The 16,704-nt window shown below is 43.8% G+C and overlaps 1 protein-coding gene across 7 annotated transcripts in view; it reads left to right on the top strand.

The window, feature by feature from the left end:
• LOC125433021 (RNA-binding protein 12-like) overlaps positions 1–16,704 on the top strand; it is a 76,731-nt gene that overhangs the window by 31,644 nt on the left and 28,383 nt on the right. For all 7 annotated transcript variants that reach the window (XM_048497275.1, XM_048497271.1, XM_048497272.1 and 4 more), the window contains 2 exons: positions 12,189–12,317; positions 14,257–14,436. In XM_048497275.1, the coding sequence (XP_048353232.1) occupies positions 12,189–12,317; positions 14,257–14,436 (309 nt within the window). The remainder of the gene's footprint in view (positions 1–12,188; positions 12,318–14,256; positions 14,437–16,704) is intronic.

Genomic DNA, 16,704 nt, shown 5'->3' with positions numbered 1-16,704 from the left:
TGTTACAAACTAGAACATACTTAAACTGAAGTAACTTCCTTTCAAACTTTTACATAGTGAGTTATCAGTTAGTGGTTTACTTCCCAAAGATGTATTTCTTTTTGTACAAATCATCATAGATTTGCCCTTTCAGTATCTTCCTTTTAATATGACTTCAAGAGCATTTATGAGGACTGCAAAGTGATTTCCCCCTGCGTGGGAAATAATCTAGCCGTTGCCAAAGGCAGCGGTTTAAAAAATTGAATGAAAAATAACAGTTTAATTCATGCATTTTCAAGCATTAGTCATAGTTAAGAATGTACAAGTAAGACAGATATGACAGACTTAATTTTCAGCTTTCCCTCGGTCACTATAATTACGAAACCTAGCATGTCAAAGAGAAGATTCTACTCTGCCCTGCTGGTTTAATCACTATAGAAAGCAGGTTTTTAAAATAGGCAGAAATTGAGACCTCTCCCTACAGTCTTCATGAAATTGTTCAATAAATGCCATCTGTGGTGCTGCTGATTGTATAATTGGTTCAGCATTCAAGCATGGAAGAGTATGTGCATTTTTTAAAAAAAATCAGTTGTAGGAAGAAATCTGCTGTGCATTCTGTAACTGCAGCTTTCGCAAAATTTGCCCTATATATATATAAGTTGCCATTTTCCTGTGCCTGCTTTCCAGCATGATAAACTTATGTTATGAGGATTGGTGACCATTATGCCGGTTGGTGACCATGCTGGGCTCATATAAAAGGATATGTGTGTGACTATTACTTCATGAAATGAGTAAGAATTGTAATGTCCTACAGCAGTGGTTCCCAACCTGGGGGTCAAACGACCCTTTCACAGGGATAGCCTAAGACTCTCTGCATCAGTATTCTCCATCTGTAAAATGGATAAATGTTAGGGTAGGGGGTCACCACAACATGAGGAACTGTATTAAAGGGTCGCGGTATTAGGAAGGTTGAGAACCACTGTCCTACAGTGATTGAATTAAGCTTTGTGAGTAATCAGTGCTGAATAGCCATTGGATTGTTATTTCTAAATATTATTTGCATGTTCTGATCATTTTTGGCTTTTAAGAGTGGGATTTTTAGGTAGTTTTTTGCTATCAAAAAAGCTGCAAATTCTATGCACAGAAGACAGTAGTGGATAGGAAAATAGTCACTGACAAAATTGGTTTTGTGTATTCTCTAGCGATATAAATAATGTTGCTTTTCCTATAACTTGTTCATGTGCTATTTTTTCCCCGTTTTTGCAGAGCTTTAATAGTTAACAGTCAATGTCTGAACTTGGGTAGTGCCCTGGTTAATGCGAGATTATTGCTTTTTTGTAGCCTATTTTAAGCCCTGTGTGTGGTGGTGGAAAGTGCTGTCAAGTCACAGATTACTGGTGGTGACCCTGTAGGCAAGAGACATTCAGAGGTGGTTTGCTGTTGCCTCCCTCTGCATGGTCTAAGAGAGTTCTGAGACAGCTGTGACTGACCTAAAGTCACCCAGCAGGCTTCATGTGGGAAATTGAACCCGATTCTCCACTGCTTTTAACCACTTTGTCATACTGGCTCTCATGAACACTGTAAAGTTAATTGGATGACAACATTTAGCTATAACGAATATGTCTGCATATACTTAACAAAGCCTTTCATGTCATTTTAATGATACTTGCTGGTTATCTTGCTAGGAGCAGCAATGGCGTAGTGGTTAAGAGCAGGTGCATTCCAATCTGGAGGAACCGGGTTTGATTCCCCTCTCTGCTGCTTGAGCTGTGGAGGCTTATCTGGGGAATTCAGATTAGCCTGTGCACTCCCACACATGCCAGCTGGTTGACCTTGGGCTAGTCACAGCTTTCCGGAGCTCTTTCAGCCCAACCACCTCACAGGGTGTTTTTTGTGAGGAGGGAAGGGCAAGGAGATTGTAAGCCCCTTTGAGTCTCCTATAGGAGAGAAAGGGGGGATATAAATCCAATCTCCTCCTCCTCCTCCTCCTCCTTCTTCTTCTTCTTGATTATAATAAATAGATTCTGCATATATTGAAGATTAAGTTGAAGTCCTTCTAAGGAACTATTTTGTGTTCTTTGTTTACCAGGAGCATTTGGAAGCTAATAAAGTGCATGAAAACTTGCTTTCATGATTCCGCAAGCTAATACCCAGACAGTTCCTCATATACTGCTTCTCACATTCTGAGGATTCATCACACTTTCACCACTGTTATTATCAGTTATGAAAGAAATGTCAGATATTTGAATGAAGAGAGATTTAACATCCTTCAGCAGAGTTTGTGTCTGAGTTTATCCTCACTAGCTTGTTTGTGTCTCCACTTAGATTTAAATTCACCTGAGCTGCTCTGTCATGCCAGTCTTTCAGTAAAAACAATGCTTTGGATGTCCGTGGACTACAGATTGGCCACAGTTTACCAAAGCACCCACTAAGCAAAAGGTACTGAACTTTGCTTCGTTATAGTTCCTTTTCTAACTGCCGTTTGCACTTGGAGTGAATTTTTTTTAATGAATACATTCCTACACAGCAATAAAATTGTCTACGAATTCTTATATCTGGTTCCAGGGTTGCCAGATGAGTTCCATTCCAGGTTTTGTTTGTATGTTTAGGGATATAATAATGGGGTTTTGAAAGCTTTTCAAAGGAGAATAGTTCTAGGATTGCCTGAAGAGCAGGCAGCACAGAACATCTGAACATCTTAGAAAGACCAAGGATTTGGCATTTCAATACGTGCTTACAGTTTCTTAGTACTTCACTAAACCATCCATTTGGTGTTCATAGACTGAGGCTCTGGTCCTTTTTTCTGCATAACAGTAGCTTTAGTGCAGCTATAAAGACTGGTTAGAGATAATCTCCTGGTGTAGTGAAGCACACGCAAAAATGGTTTATAGTGCTAACATTAGTTCTATTCCTACAGTTTACACATTTGTTAAAAGAAAATCCTTGAGGTAGACAAAGGCATAATCTATAAGTGGAAAGGAGCACAAGAAAGAGGCCTTATGAGTTCCTTGTGTGTTTCAGTGTGGTTCGTACCAAAAGTGAACAGTAAAAGGCTTGGTTTCATAATCTGAAATCGGGGTAAAGAGTTTTTATGTGTGGAGCGGAGAGGGGGGGGCACTAGGACTTGGATCATACAATGACATTCCACATGTTCCTTACTTTGACTTCAGCACAGTTCACTTCCTCTACTTATAGTAATTCCGTTTGCGTCATGGCTTTATCATATAGAATATTCTATTATTCAGATCCAAATATGTACTTTGCCTTCCCAAGTTTTTTGTAGTATGATCCTCCGCAACAGCACAGAACTGTGAAGGGAACTTCTGGAATTTTGAGGCCACTAGAAGAAAATGCACTCATGTGACGGCTTCTTGTGTTTTATTTGTTTGTTTACATTATATATAGTCCACCTTTTTCACTGGGACTCAAGGTGGATTCATTAGAGTGAGACAATACAATCAACAGGAAAATCTTTTCTGCCCACAGACATCTTGGGTTTCTTTGGGAGCAAAGTACTTGGTTCATGGAAGGAAGTCAGTTTTTTGGGATTCAAGATCATACTAACACCATTCAGGAACTGTTGCCCCAGAAACTGCTCTGTGGCAAGCAACTTTGTCGTGCAACTGTTTTACAGACCCCACATGTAATTGGTAAACTAAGTTCTCAGGCTTTTTGCTGCTTTAGAAACAGAAATAACAAATTCCTTAGAGCTATTTTTCCTAGCTTACATTCAAATAGTTTAAAATGGCTGTTTTCACAGCATTATAGTCAGACTTATCAGCCGACTACACCTGTAGGTAAATGGAGGGGGCTAGTAAAAAGGGAGCCATAACAGATGTTGCTTGTTCTGAGGCCATTTATTTTGTCCTGCTACCCTTTTATGATTTACACTTCCCCATTATTCTCCGCAGTGAGCTGGGAACTTGTCAGTGGTCCTGGGAAGCTAACATTCCATCCTCCCCTCCCGCCCCCCCTCCCAATATTAAAGCCTGGGTGACTAGTTGCTAGCACAGATAAAAGGCTTTCTGAAAGGGTTGTGTGGGCCTGTTGTTTCATCAGGGTCTGAAATCAACATACATTGGTCCTGCTGTACCATATCTAAAGAAACTAGACACCCGTAGTTATGGGATGCGCCGTAGTTTCTACCCAGACGTTTTGATAGTGAAAAGTGCAAGGCACAGAAAAGTAGAGAATGAATGTGATTGTATCTTTATGGGGGTTGGCTACAAGCAGATCCTATGAGTTGCACTAGCTCAGTGGTTCTCCTGGAGGTGTAGACCATCTTGGTGGGTGCTTTCTTGCCCTTTAACCGGGAGGCAGGAAATGACGTTTTTTTAAAACTTCCTGTCTGGTCTTCGTCCTTTACTCTGGCAGTATCTTTTCCTGCCTAACGGGAGTGCAAGGATCTCTGGTCGCTCCTTGGAATATTGATTCTTATCTGCAGTCCTCTGCAGTTCTTGTCTGTATTGTATGTGAGTTGTATTGGTCTATCCCAAACCCCTTACCTATTCGTGTTTTTGTGTGATTAAGAAAGAAAACTAGGGCTAGAGCTAGTTTTACTTTAGGTTTAGAGTTTTGGCGCCTTTTTTCACCTCAAGATGGCGAACAAGTCCTTTTCCCCTGAAAGGGAAATTTTCACTAGGACCACTGCGGAGGGCACAAGAGCCTCGGTAGCCCGCAGTATCTCTTCCCACTCCAGCAGCCGCGGGAGGCTGGCGCTTGGAGGGAGGCGCGACGGAGCCCGTTCAGGCTGACCCACTGGGCCGACCCGAGAACGGGACGAAGAGACACGCCCCCCTCCCCAGAAAAAGGCGCGGGGGAAAAAGCAAGAAGCGCTTGAGACGCTGGTCAAGAGCTCCTCTCCACCTTGATTGCAAGCAGCTGATCATCCGGGCGAAAAACAAACCGCAGCACTTCAAACGGAGCAAGAAAGATCACATCGCTCCCACCGCGATCGTTTCTCCCCGCCCCCTCCTGACTCAGGGATAGCCAGAATGGAACGCGCGGAGTCCCCAGGGAGCGTGCGCTCTTCCTGTGCAGGACAAATGCAATCTACTGAGGGGGGCATGGAAGGAACACTGCCTGGCTGGCAGGAATTTTCCCCACAGGATTTTGTCCAACTACTTTCCAAAACAGTCTTCCCCTGGGAAGTGACAGAAACCCTCTCTCCTTCCCAGGGGAGGGTAGTGCCAGTGAGGGGGAAGTGGAGGAGGATGGGGATGAGGAACAAGTCCAAAGTAGATTTTCAGATACAGAGGAGACCCCCACTGAAACTCCAGAACAATCACATAGATTTTTCAAGGTGGATGACCTGGCCCCCTTACTCTCCAAAGCAATCGCTGCTTTGGAATTGCAAGATGCAGAAAATGCATTAGACCCCCCAGGCTCTAACTCTTCTGCCAAACAAAATATAAAGGGCAGACCTAAAGGAAGCCAAACATATTTCCCAAATGATAAGGACGGCCCGGTCTGTTTTCCAGTTCCTGGAACTTTTTTTTGAAAATCGCGATCAACAGAAAAGAATGGGACAACCCAGCCTCCAGCAAAGGATTACCTGCTATTGCCAAGAAATTGTATGTCATGCCTGAATTCTTTAACAAGATGCTCAGAATTCCTTTGGTAGATTCACCCATGGTGGGGCTACAAACAGCAGGACTAGTGAATAAGGAAGGAGATGGCTCCCCTCGGGAACCCATAGACAAGAGATCCGACGCGGCCCTCAGACGCTCCCATGAATGGATGGCAGCTAACATTAGAGCTCTAGTGGCGTCTTCAATCCTGGCCAGAGCTTCACTGGCATGGCTTAAAAGACTCTTGGACATGATCCCAATCGAACAAGCAGGCACCAGGGAAGGCATACAACGCATCCTCTTGACCAATTCCTTTATCTCGGATGCCACCCTAGACGCCATGTCCTATGCAGCAAGGGCAATCGCAACCTCAACCGTTGCCAGAAGAAATTCTTGGCTCCGCGCCTGGCAAGCGGATCAACATTCCAAAATTGTGGTAGCAGGTTACACCTTTCAAGGAGAACGTCTCTTTGGACAAGAACTCGACCAAATCCTAATTGAAGGTAAAGACAAAAGGAAGACTCTACCTAAATTCGTCAGAGCCACCTCTCCGGCTCATTCCTCCAGAACATTCTTCCGCACTCAGAGAACTCTTCCCAGGTTCAACAAAGATAATAAAAGATCAAGCTGGGACAACAGGAAGAACAGCTGGCAAAACCAGTCCTTTCGAGGCAGATCTTCCTTCAGACCCTCCGGTAGAGGTGGAAAATTTACAAATTCCGAAAAAACCAACAGAGCATGACTATCAATCCATTCCGATAGGGGGACGACTTCAGCTGTTCCAGACAGCCTGGCAGGGAAGTCATGTGGATCGTTGGACTCGGGACGTAATATCTCAAGGCTACATAATAGAATTCAATCAAATTCCAAAACCCAGGTTCGTTCCATCATGTCTCAAACCGGACTCCGTCAAAGCGCGTCGCACCAAGCTGGCCATTCAACATCTACTGGACATCCAAGCCATAGAGGAAGTCCCAATCCACGACAGGAAGAAGGGAATTTACTCTCACTTTTTTGTCGTTCCCAAAAAGAATGGCGACTGGCGTGCCATACTGAACCTGAGATATCTCAACAAACATATAAAATTACGTCGGTTCCGAATGGAAACCATCAGAACGATAGCCGAAGCACTGAGACATCGAGACCTATTGACTTCCCTAGACCTCAGCGAAGCATACCTTCACATTCCTATTCATCTATCGCACCGCAAGTTCCTGAGATTTGCCTTCCAGCACCATCACTTCCAATTCAGAGCTTTGCCCTTCGGGTTAGCCACAGCCCCGAGAGTCTTCTCCAAGGTGCTACTGGCTCCGATTGTGTTTCTTCGTCTGAGAGGTGTACACTTACACCCTTACCTCGACGATATTCTGATTCGATCAAGCTCTCAGGAGGAAGCCATCAGGGATCTGACTCTGGTGATGGAGGTACTGGAACAGCACGGGTTCGTGATCAACAAGGAAAAGAGTTCCTTGAACCCCAAGATGGAAATGGAACACCTAGGAGCACTGATTTCAACATCCAAAAACTCCTTCTTCATCCCCAACAAAAAGATAACCAAAATTCAACGAACAGTCGCATCAGTGATTCGCAGCTCCAAGTACTCTCTCCTCCAATTGACCAGTCTTCTCGGTCTGATGATCTCCACCATCGATCTACTGCAATGGGCCAGACTTCACGCAAGGCCCCTACAAACCTTTCTCAGACCCTATCAGACCGACATCTTAGAAAAACACGACAAATCGCTCTATATACCACAAACTCTGAAGACGGAACTCAGTTGGTGGATGGTCAGAGGACACCTGAGCCAGGGAAAGGTATATCTCTTCCCGGAAAGACCACAACTGTACTCAGACGCCAGTCTGTTGGGATGGGGAGCCACCCTCGACGGCAAAATCATCCAAGGAAAATGGACTCAGAAAGAGGCAGCGTTTCCAATCAACTTATTGGAGATAAGAGCTATCAGGCTGGCACTTATGAGTTTCCAGAATGTATTAAAACAACGGCACGTGGTGGTCTGGACAGACAACATCTCAGCCAAGACTTATCTCAATCACCAGGGCGGATCGAAATCCCCACGGCTCCATCAAGAGGTCAACAAAATTCTCAGCTGGGCGGAGACCAACATCCTGTCCATTCAGGCCGAATACATACAAGGGAAGATGAATGTCCAAGCAGATTGGCTCAGTCGCACGACGGTCCAGGACGCAGAATGGAAACTGGAACCCAGGATATTCCAACAGATCTGTCAGAAATATGGGAATCCGTCCATAGACCTCTTCGCCACCAAAGACAATCATCAGACCACCAAATACGTCTCGAGGTTCTTCGATCCAAAAGCCTTCGCGACGGATGCTCTGACTACGTACTGGCCCAACACCTTGATGTACGCTTTTCCTCCAATCCCGGTGATCCCAAAGCTATTGCGCAGGATCATGTCAGAGCAAGCAAGAATCATCCTGGTAGCTCCAGCATGGCCGAGAAGACCGTGGTTTTCCGTCATTCAACAATTAGCAGTAAAACCAGCCTTTCGTCTACCAAACATTCCTCACTTACTCACGCAAGGACCCATAAGACACCCAGACCCGGAATGGTTCCAACTGACCGCATGGTTATTGAGCGGGAAAAATTAAAAAACAAAGGGTACTCAGACAAAGTTGCTGAAACACTAATGGCCTCTCGCCGACCAGCGACCATGCGAATATATAATGCATCTTGGAAAGCTTTTGTGCAGTGGGCATCAAAACATCACGTTGATCCAACGTCACCCAAGATAACTTCGATCCTTGAATTTTTACAAGAAGGTTTCGACTTGGGCCTGAGGAGTGCTACCCTAAGGCGCCAAATAGCGGCCCTCACCACAGTCTGGCCCAAAATCCGGGGGGTCCCGGTTTCACGTCACCCAGATGTAGTGAGATTCTTAAAAGGGGTGTCCCAAAAGCAACCACCAGTAGCCCACAGATTTCCTTCATGGAAATTACACACAGTGCTGTCGGCCTTGACAAAACCTCCTTTCGAACCACTGCAGACGATTCATCTTAAATGGCTGAGAATGAAAACGTTGTTTCTCGTAGCCATCACATCGGCCAGACGGGTCTCGGAATTGAGAGCCCTATCAGTAAACCCCAATTTCTGCGTATTCCATCCGGATAGGGTTGTACTGCGCACGGACCCGACCTTCAAACCAAAGGCCTGTTCCAACTTCCACCTAAAACAGGAAATTGTCATTCCTAATTTTTGTCCAAGACATACTCATCCCACGGAAAGGTTATGGCACAACTTGGACGCACGCAGGGCAGTAAAGGCCTTCATCATTCGCACAGAAAATATCAGGCAATCAGACAGTTTATTCATTAACATCTCAACACCGAATATGGGATACCAGATGTCATCGGCTTCTATAAGTTCTACACTCAAAGCGTGCATAATAGAGGCACACAAGGCAACAAACTTACCAATACCACATGGCATCACAGCTCATTCCATCAGATGTTCTTCGGCTAACGCAGCCTTTCGGAATCGAGCTTCGGTAGAAGACATTTGCAAAGCAGCAATATGGTCTTCTCCCTCCACATTCATAAAACACTACAAACTCCACTCATGGACAGCAGCAGAATCCGCCTTTGGAAGGAGGGTTCTGGAGCACATCCTGGATGATCATATCTAACCCCCCCGTTTTGGAGGACACTGCTATAGGAGGTCCCACCAAGATGGTCTACACCTCCAGGAGAACGGACCATTGGATACTTACTGGGAAGGGTCCTTCTCCTGGGGGTAGTAGACCATCTTGGCCCTCCCTTAGACATATCATCCAGTGGTGCTTACCTCCTAACAACGTGGACCAGGTCAGGTTAAAGACTTAACTGTATATAGTTTAAGATCATAGGTTACGTTTGTTCCACCCGTTGGTGGTTTTTTGTGTTATGTGTGTGTTCCCCTTGTTGTCATTATACTGAGAGTTACGGCTATGTCAAATGGATACTGCCAGAGTAAAGGACGAAGACCAGACAGGAAGTTTTAAAAAACGTCATTTCCTGCCTCCCGGTTAAAGGGCAAGAAAGCACCCACCAAGATGGTCTACTACCCCCAGGAGAAGGACCCTTCCCAGTAAGTATCCAATGGTCCGTTCTCAACCTTCCTAATGCTGCGACCCTTTAATACAGTTCCTCATGTTGTGGTGACCCCCAACCCTAACGTTTATCCATTTTACAGATGGAGAACACTGATGCAGAGAGTCTTAGGCAACCCCTGTGAAAGGGTCATTCGACCCCCAAAGGGGTCATGACCCACAGGTTGAGAACCGCTGCACTAGCTGGTCTTGTAACAGGGAACTGAGTGTGAGAAGTAAGTGGTTCATTGGCCATCTTCCCCAAAGCCTTTGTTACCCTCACTATCTCCCTTCCATGGCTCAATCACAGTAATTAAGTGTTCCCTCCATTTTACCCTCTTGTTCAGCCACTAAACATTTGTGTTCCCTGCCTTCCAACCAGGTTTTCTTCTGTGTCCAATAGTTCAATTTGGTGGGCCACTGCGAGTAGCAGAGAGCTGGACTAGATGGACTTTGGTCTGATCCAGCTGGCTTGTTCTTATGTTCTTATGTTCTTCTTATGTTCAAAACTCCTCCTTTCCCTTGAGTGGTATAGTCAGCATTGCCAGCAAGATCAGGGCGGGATGCACTTTCACACAATGCTATTGTAGTATGATGCCTGTTGACTGACACTTCTAAAGAGACCCATAATACAAAGGATGTGTGTGTGTCTTTGTTATGATAGTAGAACAGGAACAATGGTACTGCCCTCAAATTACATAGTGGATGAAGTGAGCATTGTTAATTCCTGGATATTTTGTTAGAGTACACTGGTTATGATTTTTGTTGGGAATTAGCTCTGGCCAAATCACTGTTGCATTGTGCTTGTGGTGGTAAAACCTTTGGCATTGTTGGATGAGCTTGTATGAAAGCATAAAATGCTCATGAACATTCTAGCTATTCCAAGAGAAAAGCCGTCAGCAACAAAATGTCGCTGCTTCAACAAGAAATAGGAATGTTGTTTTAATTGCGATTAAAACCCTTCAATCCCCAGGGGTAAAAGAATCACCATGGGTGATTTTGAGAACTCAGTAGAAGTCTTAGGAGGTAAATGGCCAGGAGTCCAGAGGCAAGTGGGAAGTGATTAAACCAGGGGCCTGCAACCTGCAGCTCTCCAGATGTTCATGGACTACAATTCCCAATTGGCCATGCTGGCAGGGGCCGATGGGATTTGTAGTCCATGAACATCTGGAGAGCTGCAGGTTGCGGACCCCTGGCATTAAACCAAGGGTGTCCAAATGGAACGGACAAGGAATGGCAGCTTGAGGGGAAGGGTGAGTGAAAGAGGTTTAATGAAATGGGCAGAGAAGAAAATGAATTGGAGAAGGGCTAATCAAAGAAGTGGCTTTATAAAATGCACATGCCACAACTCTTAAAGAAAGGGCTGTGGGTGGGCAGATCAATAAAAATGCTAGGAAGCAGCTTGACAAAGGAAGGGTAGCCAAGACTGATGAGACAAAAGGGAAATAGTCTGATAAACAGTAATCCATGGAACTAACTAGTGGCAGATAGGTGGCGTTGAAGAAAAGAGGATCCAAGGATAACCATAGCAAAGAAGAAATTTTACACTAAGCTTAGGGAAAGAAGGGGCTACACTCTGTTGGCAAGAAGGTAATTCTACATTTCATGATACAGCCTCCTGATATTAAAATAGTACAAAATGACAGTTCGCATTAGGATCGTATGACTATTTCATTTTGTGGATGCAAGTTTGAAATCATTTGAGCGTTTCATTGTTGGAGTTGATGTGACCCTCGTTTAGGAGGACTGCTAATGAAGTCTTTGAGTCACTGTATGGCTATTTTGTGCTGTTGTCTTATACTGCACCGGGCAGTGAGGTCGAGAATTCTGTGTGATCCTATGACTTAAAGTATTCTTTGTTGAACCACAGATTTCTTTAAAAGGTGGTGAGGAATACCCTCTTTTGAAGAAATTAGTGCACTCAGTCTGTTTACTGTATATATTTCTTAAATTTGAAAGAACAACACGTTTTCCATTGTACAGCTTGCTTTTTCAGATTGTGTGTGTTTTAAAAACTGCTTTCGCGTTGTCAGTCTTCACAGTATTGCATTGAATAACTGTTTAATAACACAGTATTATTCTAAACCCACTGAACTGGTAGTTCTATGCAAAGCTGAAAAGTTGCTTCCCTCATTGTGGAGAATATTCTTTCATTGTTTCCATGCCACGTGGTCTCTATCCGGAGCCTTTCGGTTTGGTCTTGGTGTCAGTTGGATTGTATTTGTGTGTTGACCCACAAAATATAGATACAAACATTATTTTTAGATGCCTTTTCTATGGGTGTATGCAAAACAGGCATTCATCCGGTGTCTAGAGAACAAAGAATTGTGTGAGCAGCAGAGGTGATTGTTGCCCATAAGTATGAGGCCTTGGCAGTGACTCCAGCTCAGGCACTTGGGGAGTAAACAGCTGGGCTCTACTTATGGAACAGTGGTTCCATTTACTTAATTTGCTTTGTTGTATTATCTTTACATGCAATATAAGTTCTAATTAGAAGTCATAATTCCCCTTTCATCTTTTAATGTATTTTACAGATGGCTCACTGCGTGACCAAGGTGGAACTGTCCATATGCTGTGATAATCTCATTGATAAAGATGTTGGCTCAAAATCTGATCCTCTGTGTGTCTTGCTTCAAGATCTTGGTGGAGGCCAATGGACCGAAGTAAGGAATTGTTTGTTCTGCTTTAGAATTATAGTACACAATCTAGTCCTGCTTTATTGTTACAGCATACAGTGGTGTGTGCTTTTATTGAATAGGATTTTTGGATGTGATTTGAGGGATTTCTTCCTAGGTTTTCATTCTGTATTAGGAAGCCGTGGAAAATGGGCAGGTAGTTAATGGCTGGTACAATAAAATGTCTTCCCACAACATTGTTCTTTCTAAAGTGTGCCAGTTGTCCTTGTTTTCTTTTGAGGAATAGGCAATTGTTATTAGGTGGGGACATGGTGGCTTTCAGAGCAGTGCAGAGGAATAATACTTGGTAATAAAATGATTGTACAGTATGCAAGGATGAGACAATTGCCAGAATTTTTAAACACAATCAATAAATTATCTGAAATGAAATTCTCTTTGAGTTTGTTTATACTTTCTTCCTTTTGAATTTGCTTATACTTTGCATATACTTTAATATGGAAATGTTTTATTCAATGTAACCTTTAAAATCTTGAAGCATTTGAATTTGATATTTTGTGCTAATTTCTTTAATTGGGGGAGGGGACGGCAGCAGATAGAAATCCTCCTTGACAGCCCTGTGGATCCTGTCCAGTTAACATAAATTTTGTACTATCTGCACTTTCAATGTGCTCTTTAGCACATGTATGGATTTGAAATGCTGAACATGTAATTTTACAATGGAAATATTTTTAAAATCTGCTTTTAGCATAAGTTATAGCCTGAAAATTATACTTCAACAATTGCTACAGTTACTCCTATAAATTTGATGCTGTAAATAGAAACAAAACAAAGTACTATTAAAACTGAAACTGAAAACACCTTAAAGCAACCTCATTGCTTAAAATACAGTCTATCAAAAATGACAACTGCTTCATTAATCCCCTTTTGTAGACTAAATTTGATGGTTGGTTAAAGCCAGGATTTTTTTGCTACCCTCACAGAGAGCTTGTTCAAAGCTATTCTATAGACTTTGTAAGTTGCCTTGGATACCAGTGTTTGCAGAAAGGCAAGGTATAAAAGCTATAAACAAAATAAAATTACCACTATTGCTTCTGTTCCCCTGCCATAAGCAGTCTCTCTAGCAAAGGGAAAAGGAAGTAGAGTTTCAAAAATATTGCAGTAGAAACTGGAGGTCCAGCTCCAATGAAGAGCCAACTTCAATGCCGCTGACACTCAGAAGACAGTATGGGGTCTGCAACCCCCTTGGGGCTGATGGGATTTGTAATCCACGAACATCTGGAGAGCTGCAGGTTGCAGACCCCTGGGTCACTAGACCAAATCTGAGCTGTTAACTGCAAACTCCTGCTGACTGCTCAGATCTGCCTAATGTGGGAACAACCATCTCAGTTGAAAGATATAATAACAATATGTGCAACATTAATGCACTTTTAAAACCTCATTTACATATTAGGTTATTTATAGACTTATGCAAAGCATTAATTGGATGAAGAGAATGCAGATGTATGTGTTTGGGTATTTTAGACATTTGCTTTTATCATTATTGGAATCTCAAACTTCTTTTCATGTGGATTATTGCATATTGTTAAATGAAGCCTGTTATTTCAATTAATAAGCACATTTAAAAAAGAATTTAGTAAACTGTAGTACACTTGAATCAAGCACTTTCAAATTCTCATTGATTTTAATTACATTTAACTTGGATTGCTGTTAATCATAAATTATTATTCCTATAGGTTATTTGTATATACTATGAAAGATTTCTATATACTTTGAAAGCTTACAGAGTAAAAAAGACAGGATATAATTCATCAAAAATATAATTCATTCATTATTTCAATTGGAGATTTCAGTGTGTCCTTAAATTTATACCACTGAAATAGGTTTGGTTTAGAAGTGCTTAAACTTGATGTGTTCTTCGAGAGAATGTGGTTATTAACCCTTCTCCTTATCTTTCTTGTTGCCACAGTTGGATCGAACTGAGAAAATAAAGAACTGCCAGAATCCTCAGTTTTCAAAGAAGCTGCTGATTGATTATTATTTTGAAAAAGTGCAGAATCTGAAATTTGGAGTGTATGACATTGATAACAAATCCTATGACTTAAATGATGATGACTATCTTGGAGGGGTTGAGTGCACACTGGGACAGGTATTGGAAAAACTGTTTCATGCAATGAGTTTGCTTGTTCACATTTTTCATATTTTAGTCCTATATGTGAAAAGGAGAACTGAAGTACCAGGATCTTTTAGAATGTTAAGAGCCAAAGGACTTGTAATGTTCTCCTCCTTTTTTGGTGCAGGCTCCCTGGGCCTTATTGTTTGCAAGGATGTTAGCTTGCATGCAGAACAGTGACAGGCAGAAGTGGTTAGCAGCTGTAAACCATTTATCTGTGTCAACATGATTGCTCATATGTAATTGATTCCCTAATACTATTATTCTCTCAGTCCTAAGATTCAAATAGACCAAGGGTAGGGAACCTGCGGCTCTCCAGATGTTCAGGAACTACAATTCCCATCAGCCCCTGCCAGCATGGCCTCTCCAATTGGCCGTGCTGACAGGGGCTGATGGGAATTGTAGTTCCTGAACATCTGGAGAGCCGCAGGTTCCCTACCCCTGAAATAGACATTCAAGTAGCATAACAGAGATTTAGCAGAGATTTGTTGGCATGGTTGCTGCGCTTATGTGTTCCTGTTCCTCCTCCTCTGATGTGAACGGAACCAGATTAACAACTTTGCAGTTTGGTCAAGCTTCTGTTTGCCATGACAACTGAAGTCAGCTGGGCCTAGTGGCATTTCTTTACACTCTGCAAACCAGGATACTAAACTGGGATGAAATTGAGATTTGGAATGTCAGTTTATGGGAAATAAATAAGCTCTAATTCTCCAGTAGACGTAGGAAGTCTGCGATGGGTATTCCTGTGCTCTGCTACCAGGAGGCAGGATCTTTTGAACGAAGTGCTTCCCGTTGACCCCGGTGTCAGGGTTCGGTCCCCAGTTGACTTCCTGCCTCTACAGGAGCGCAAGGCTTTCTTTAGAGCTCCTTAGCATCGACCTTGGGCTCTAACCTTTTTAGCTTCCCTCTTCCTTTTTCCATTGTGTGTTTGTCTCTCCTCCTTCCCCCCCCCCCTTTTTACTTCCACCTCCCTTCCATCTCATGCCTCACGAGGGAACCGAGAGCGTCAACCTCTCTCCTGGAGGAGAGGAGCGAGCGCCATATCAAGGCGCCTCCCACCGCTGATTTTTGGCGCGCAGAGCCATCGGCTCGCCAGCGCCCCAGCCGCTTGTTCCTTTTTGGCGCGCTTTGATCTTCGACGCGCCGGTGCTTCAGACGGGCGCCATTTTAAAGGCCGTATTCTTGCCGCGCAACGCTCAAACGCCTCAGGGCCCTAATTCAACTCGGTGCAGAATGGCTCTCGGGCTGCAGGAATGGCAGATGGACGTTTCTCTCCTGAGAGAGAAACTTTTACACGAACGGCCGCTGAGTCAACGCGTGCCTCAACTGCCAGAGCTTCCTCCACTCAGTCTGAGGCGGGCAGGAATGCTCCCTCAGGAGAAGCAGCCTCTCAGTCCAGCCGTCAGTTGCCCCTCTCCGGGCGCTCTAAATCGGCGGACCAACCACCCCAAACGCAAAAGGGCTCTGGCTCTAAATGCACGGGGGGCCCTGTCGACACTCAGGGGCGAAAGGCGACCAAAAAGCGCAAGCACATCTCAAATGAAGGGCAGCAGACAACTGAATCACGGCAAGTAACCGTTTCAGGTGGAAATACTGATGTGGGGCATTCCAACCCCGCTGCCTTACAGGAGGGAGGGCAGGTCAACCTCTCAGAGATTCCAGATGCCTGGAGTTCTATCTCCCCCCTGCAATTTGCTAACTTGATCATTCAGCAACTTAATCAACCACAGGGTACTCCTGTACATGAGCCGGACTGTCCAGCCAGAGCTAACCATCCCTTACGGGCCCATCAATCAGACAGTGATGCAGAAGTTAGCGAGGGGGATGTATAGAAAGAGGAGGAGAAGTTTTCTGACACTGAAGAGAACTCAGGCTCGAACCAAGTGATCGAGGACTCCTAAGATTTTTCTCAAGATTGAGGACCTGCCTTTCCTCATATCTAGAACCATTTTTCTGCCCTGGATTTGGCATGGGGACTCCTGCAGAGGCAGAGGAGGTTCCCAATTCCCAACAGCTTAAGCTTATTAAAGGGGCAGACCTGGCAAGGGAACCCAGGACTATTTCCCCAGGATGGAAACAGATAAATGCTTTGCTTCCCCATCCCAGAAGCTTTTGAAAAGCCGCATCAGGAAAAGAGTGGCAGAGACTCCTACAACCAAAGCAAAATGCCCTCACCTTTTTGCTGGCAAGAAGCTTTACGGCTCTCCCCTAAATCTTATGTACACACAAATCCTGCAAAGTTCC

The sequence above is a fragment of the Sphaerodactylus townsendi genome, linkage group LG05, assembly GCF_021028975.2.
Source record: "Sphaerodactylus townsendi isolate TG3544 linkage group LG05, MPM_Stown_v2.3, whole genome shotgun sequence".
NCBI lineage: Eukaryota > Metazoa > Chordata > Lepidosauria > Squamata > Sphaerodactylidae > Sphaerodactylus > Sphaerodactylus townsendi.
Note: the sequence above shows the minus strand (reverse complement) of the source record. Positions and strands in the feature narration are given on the sequence as shown.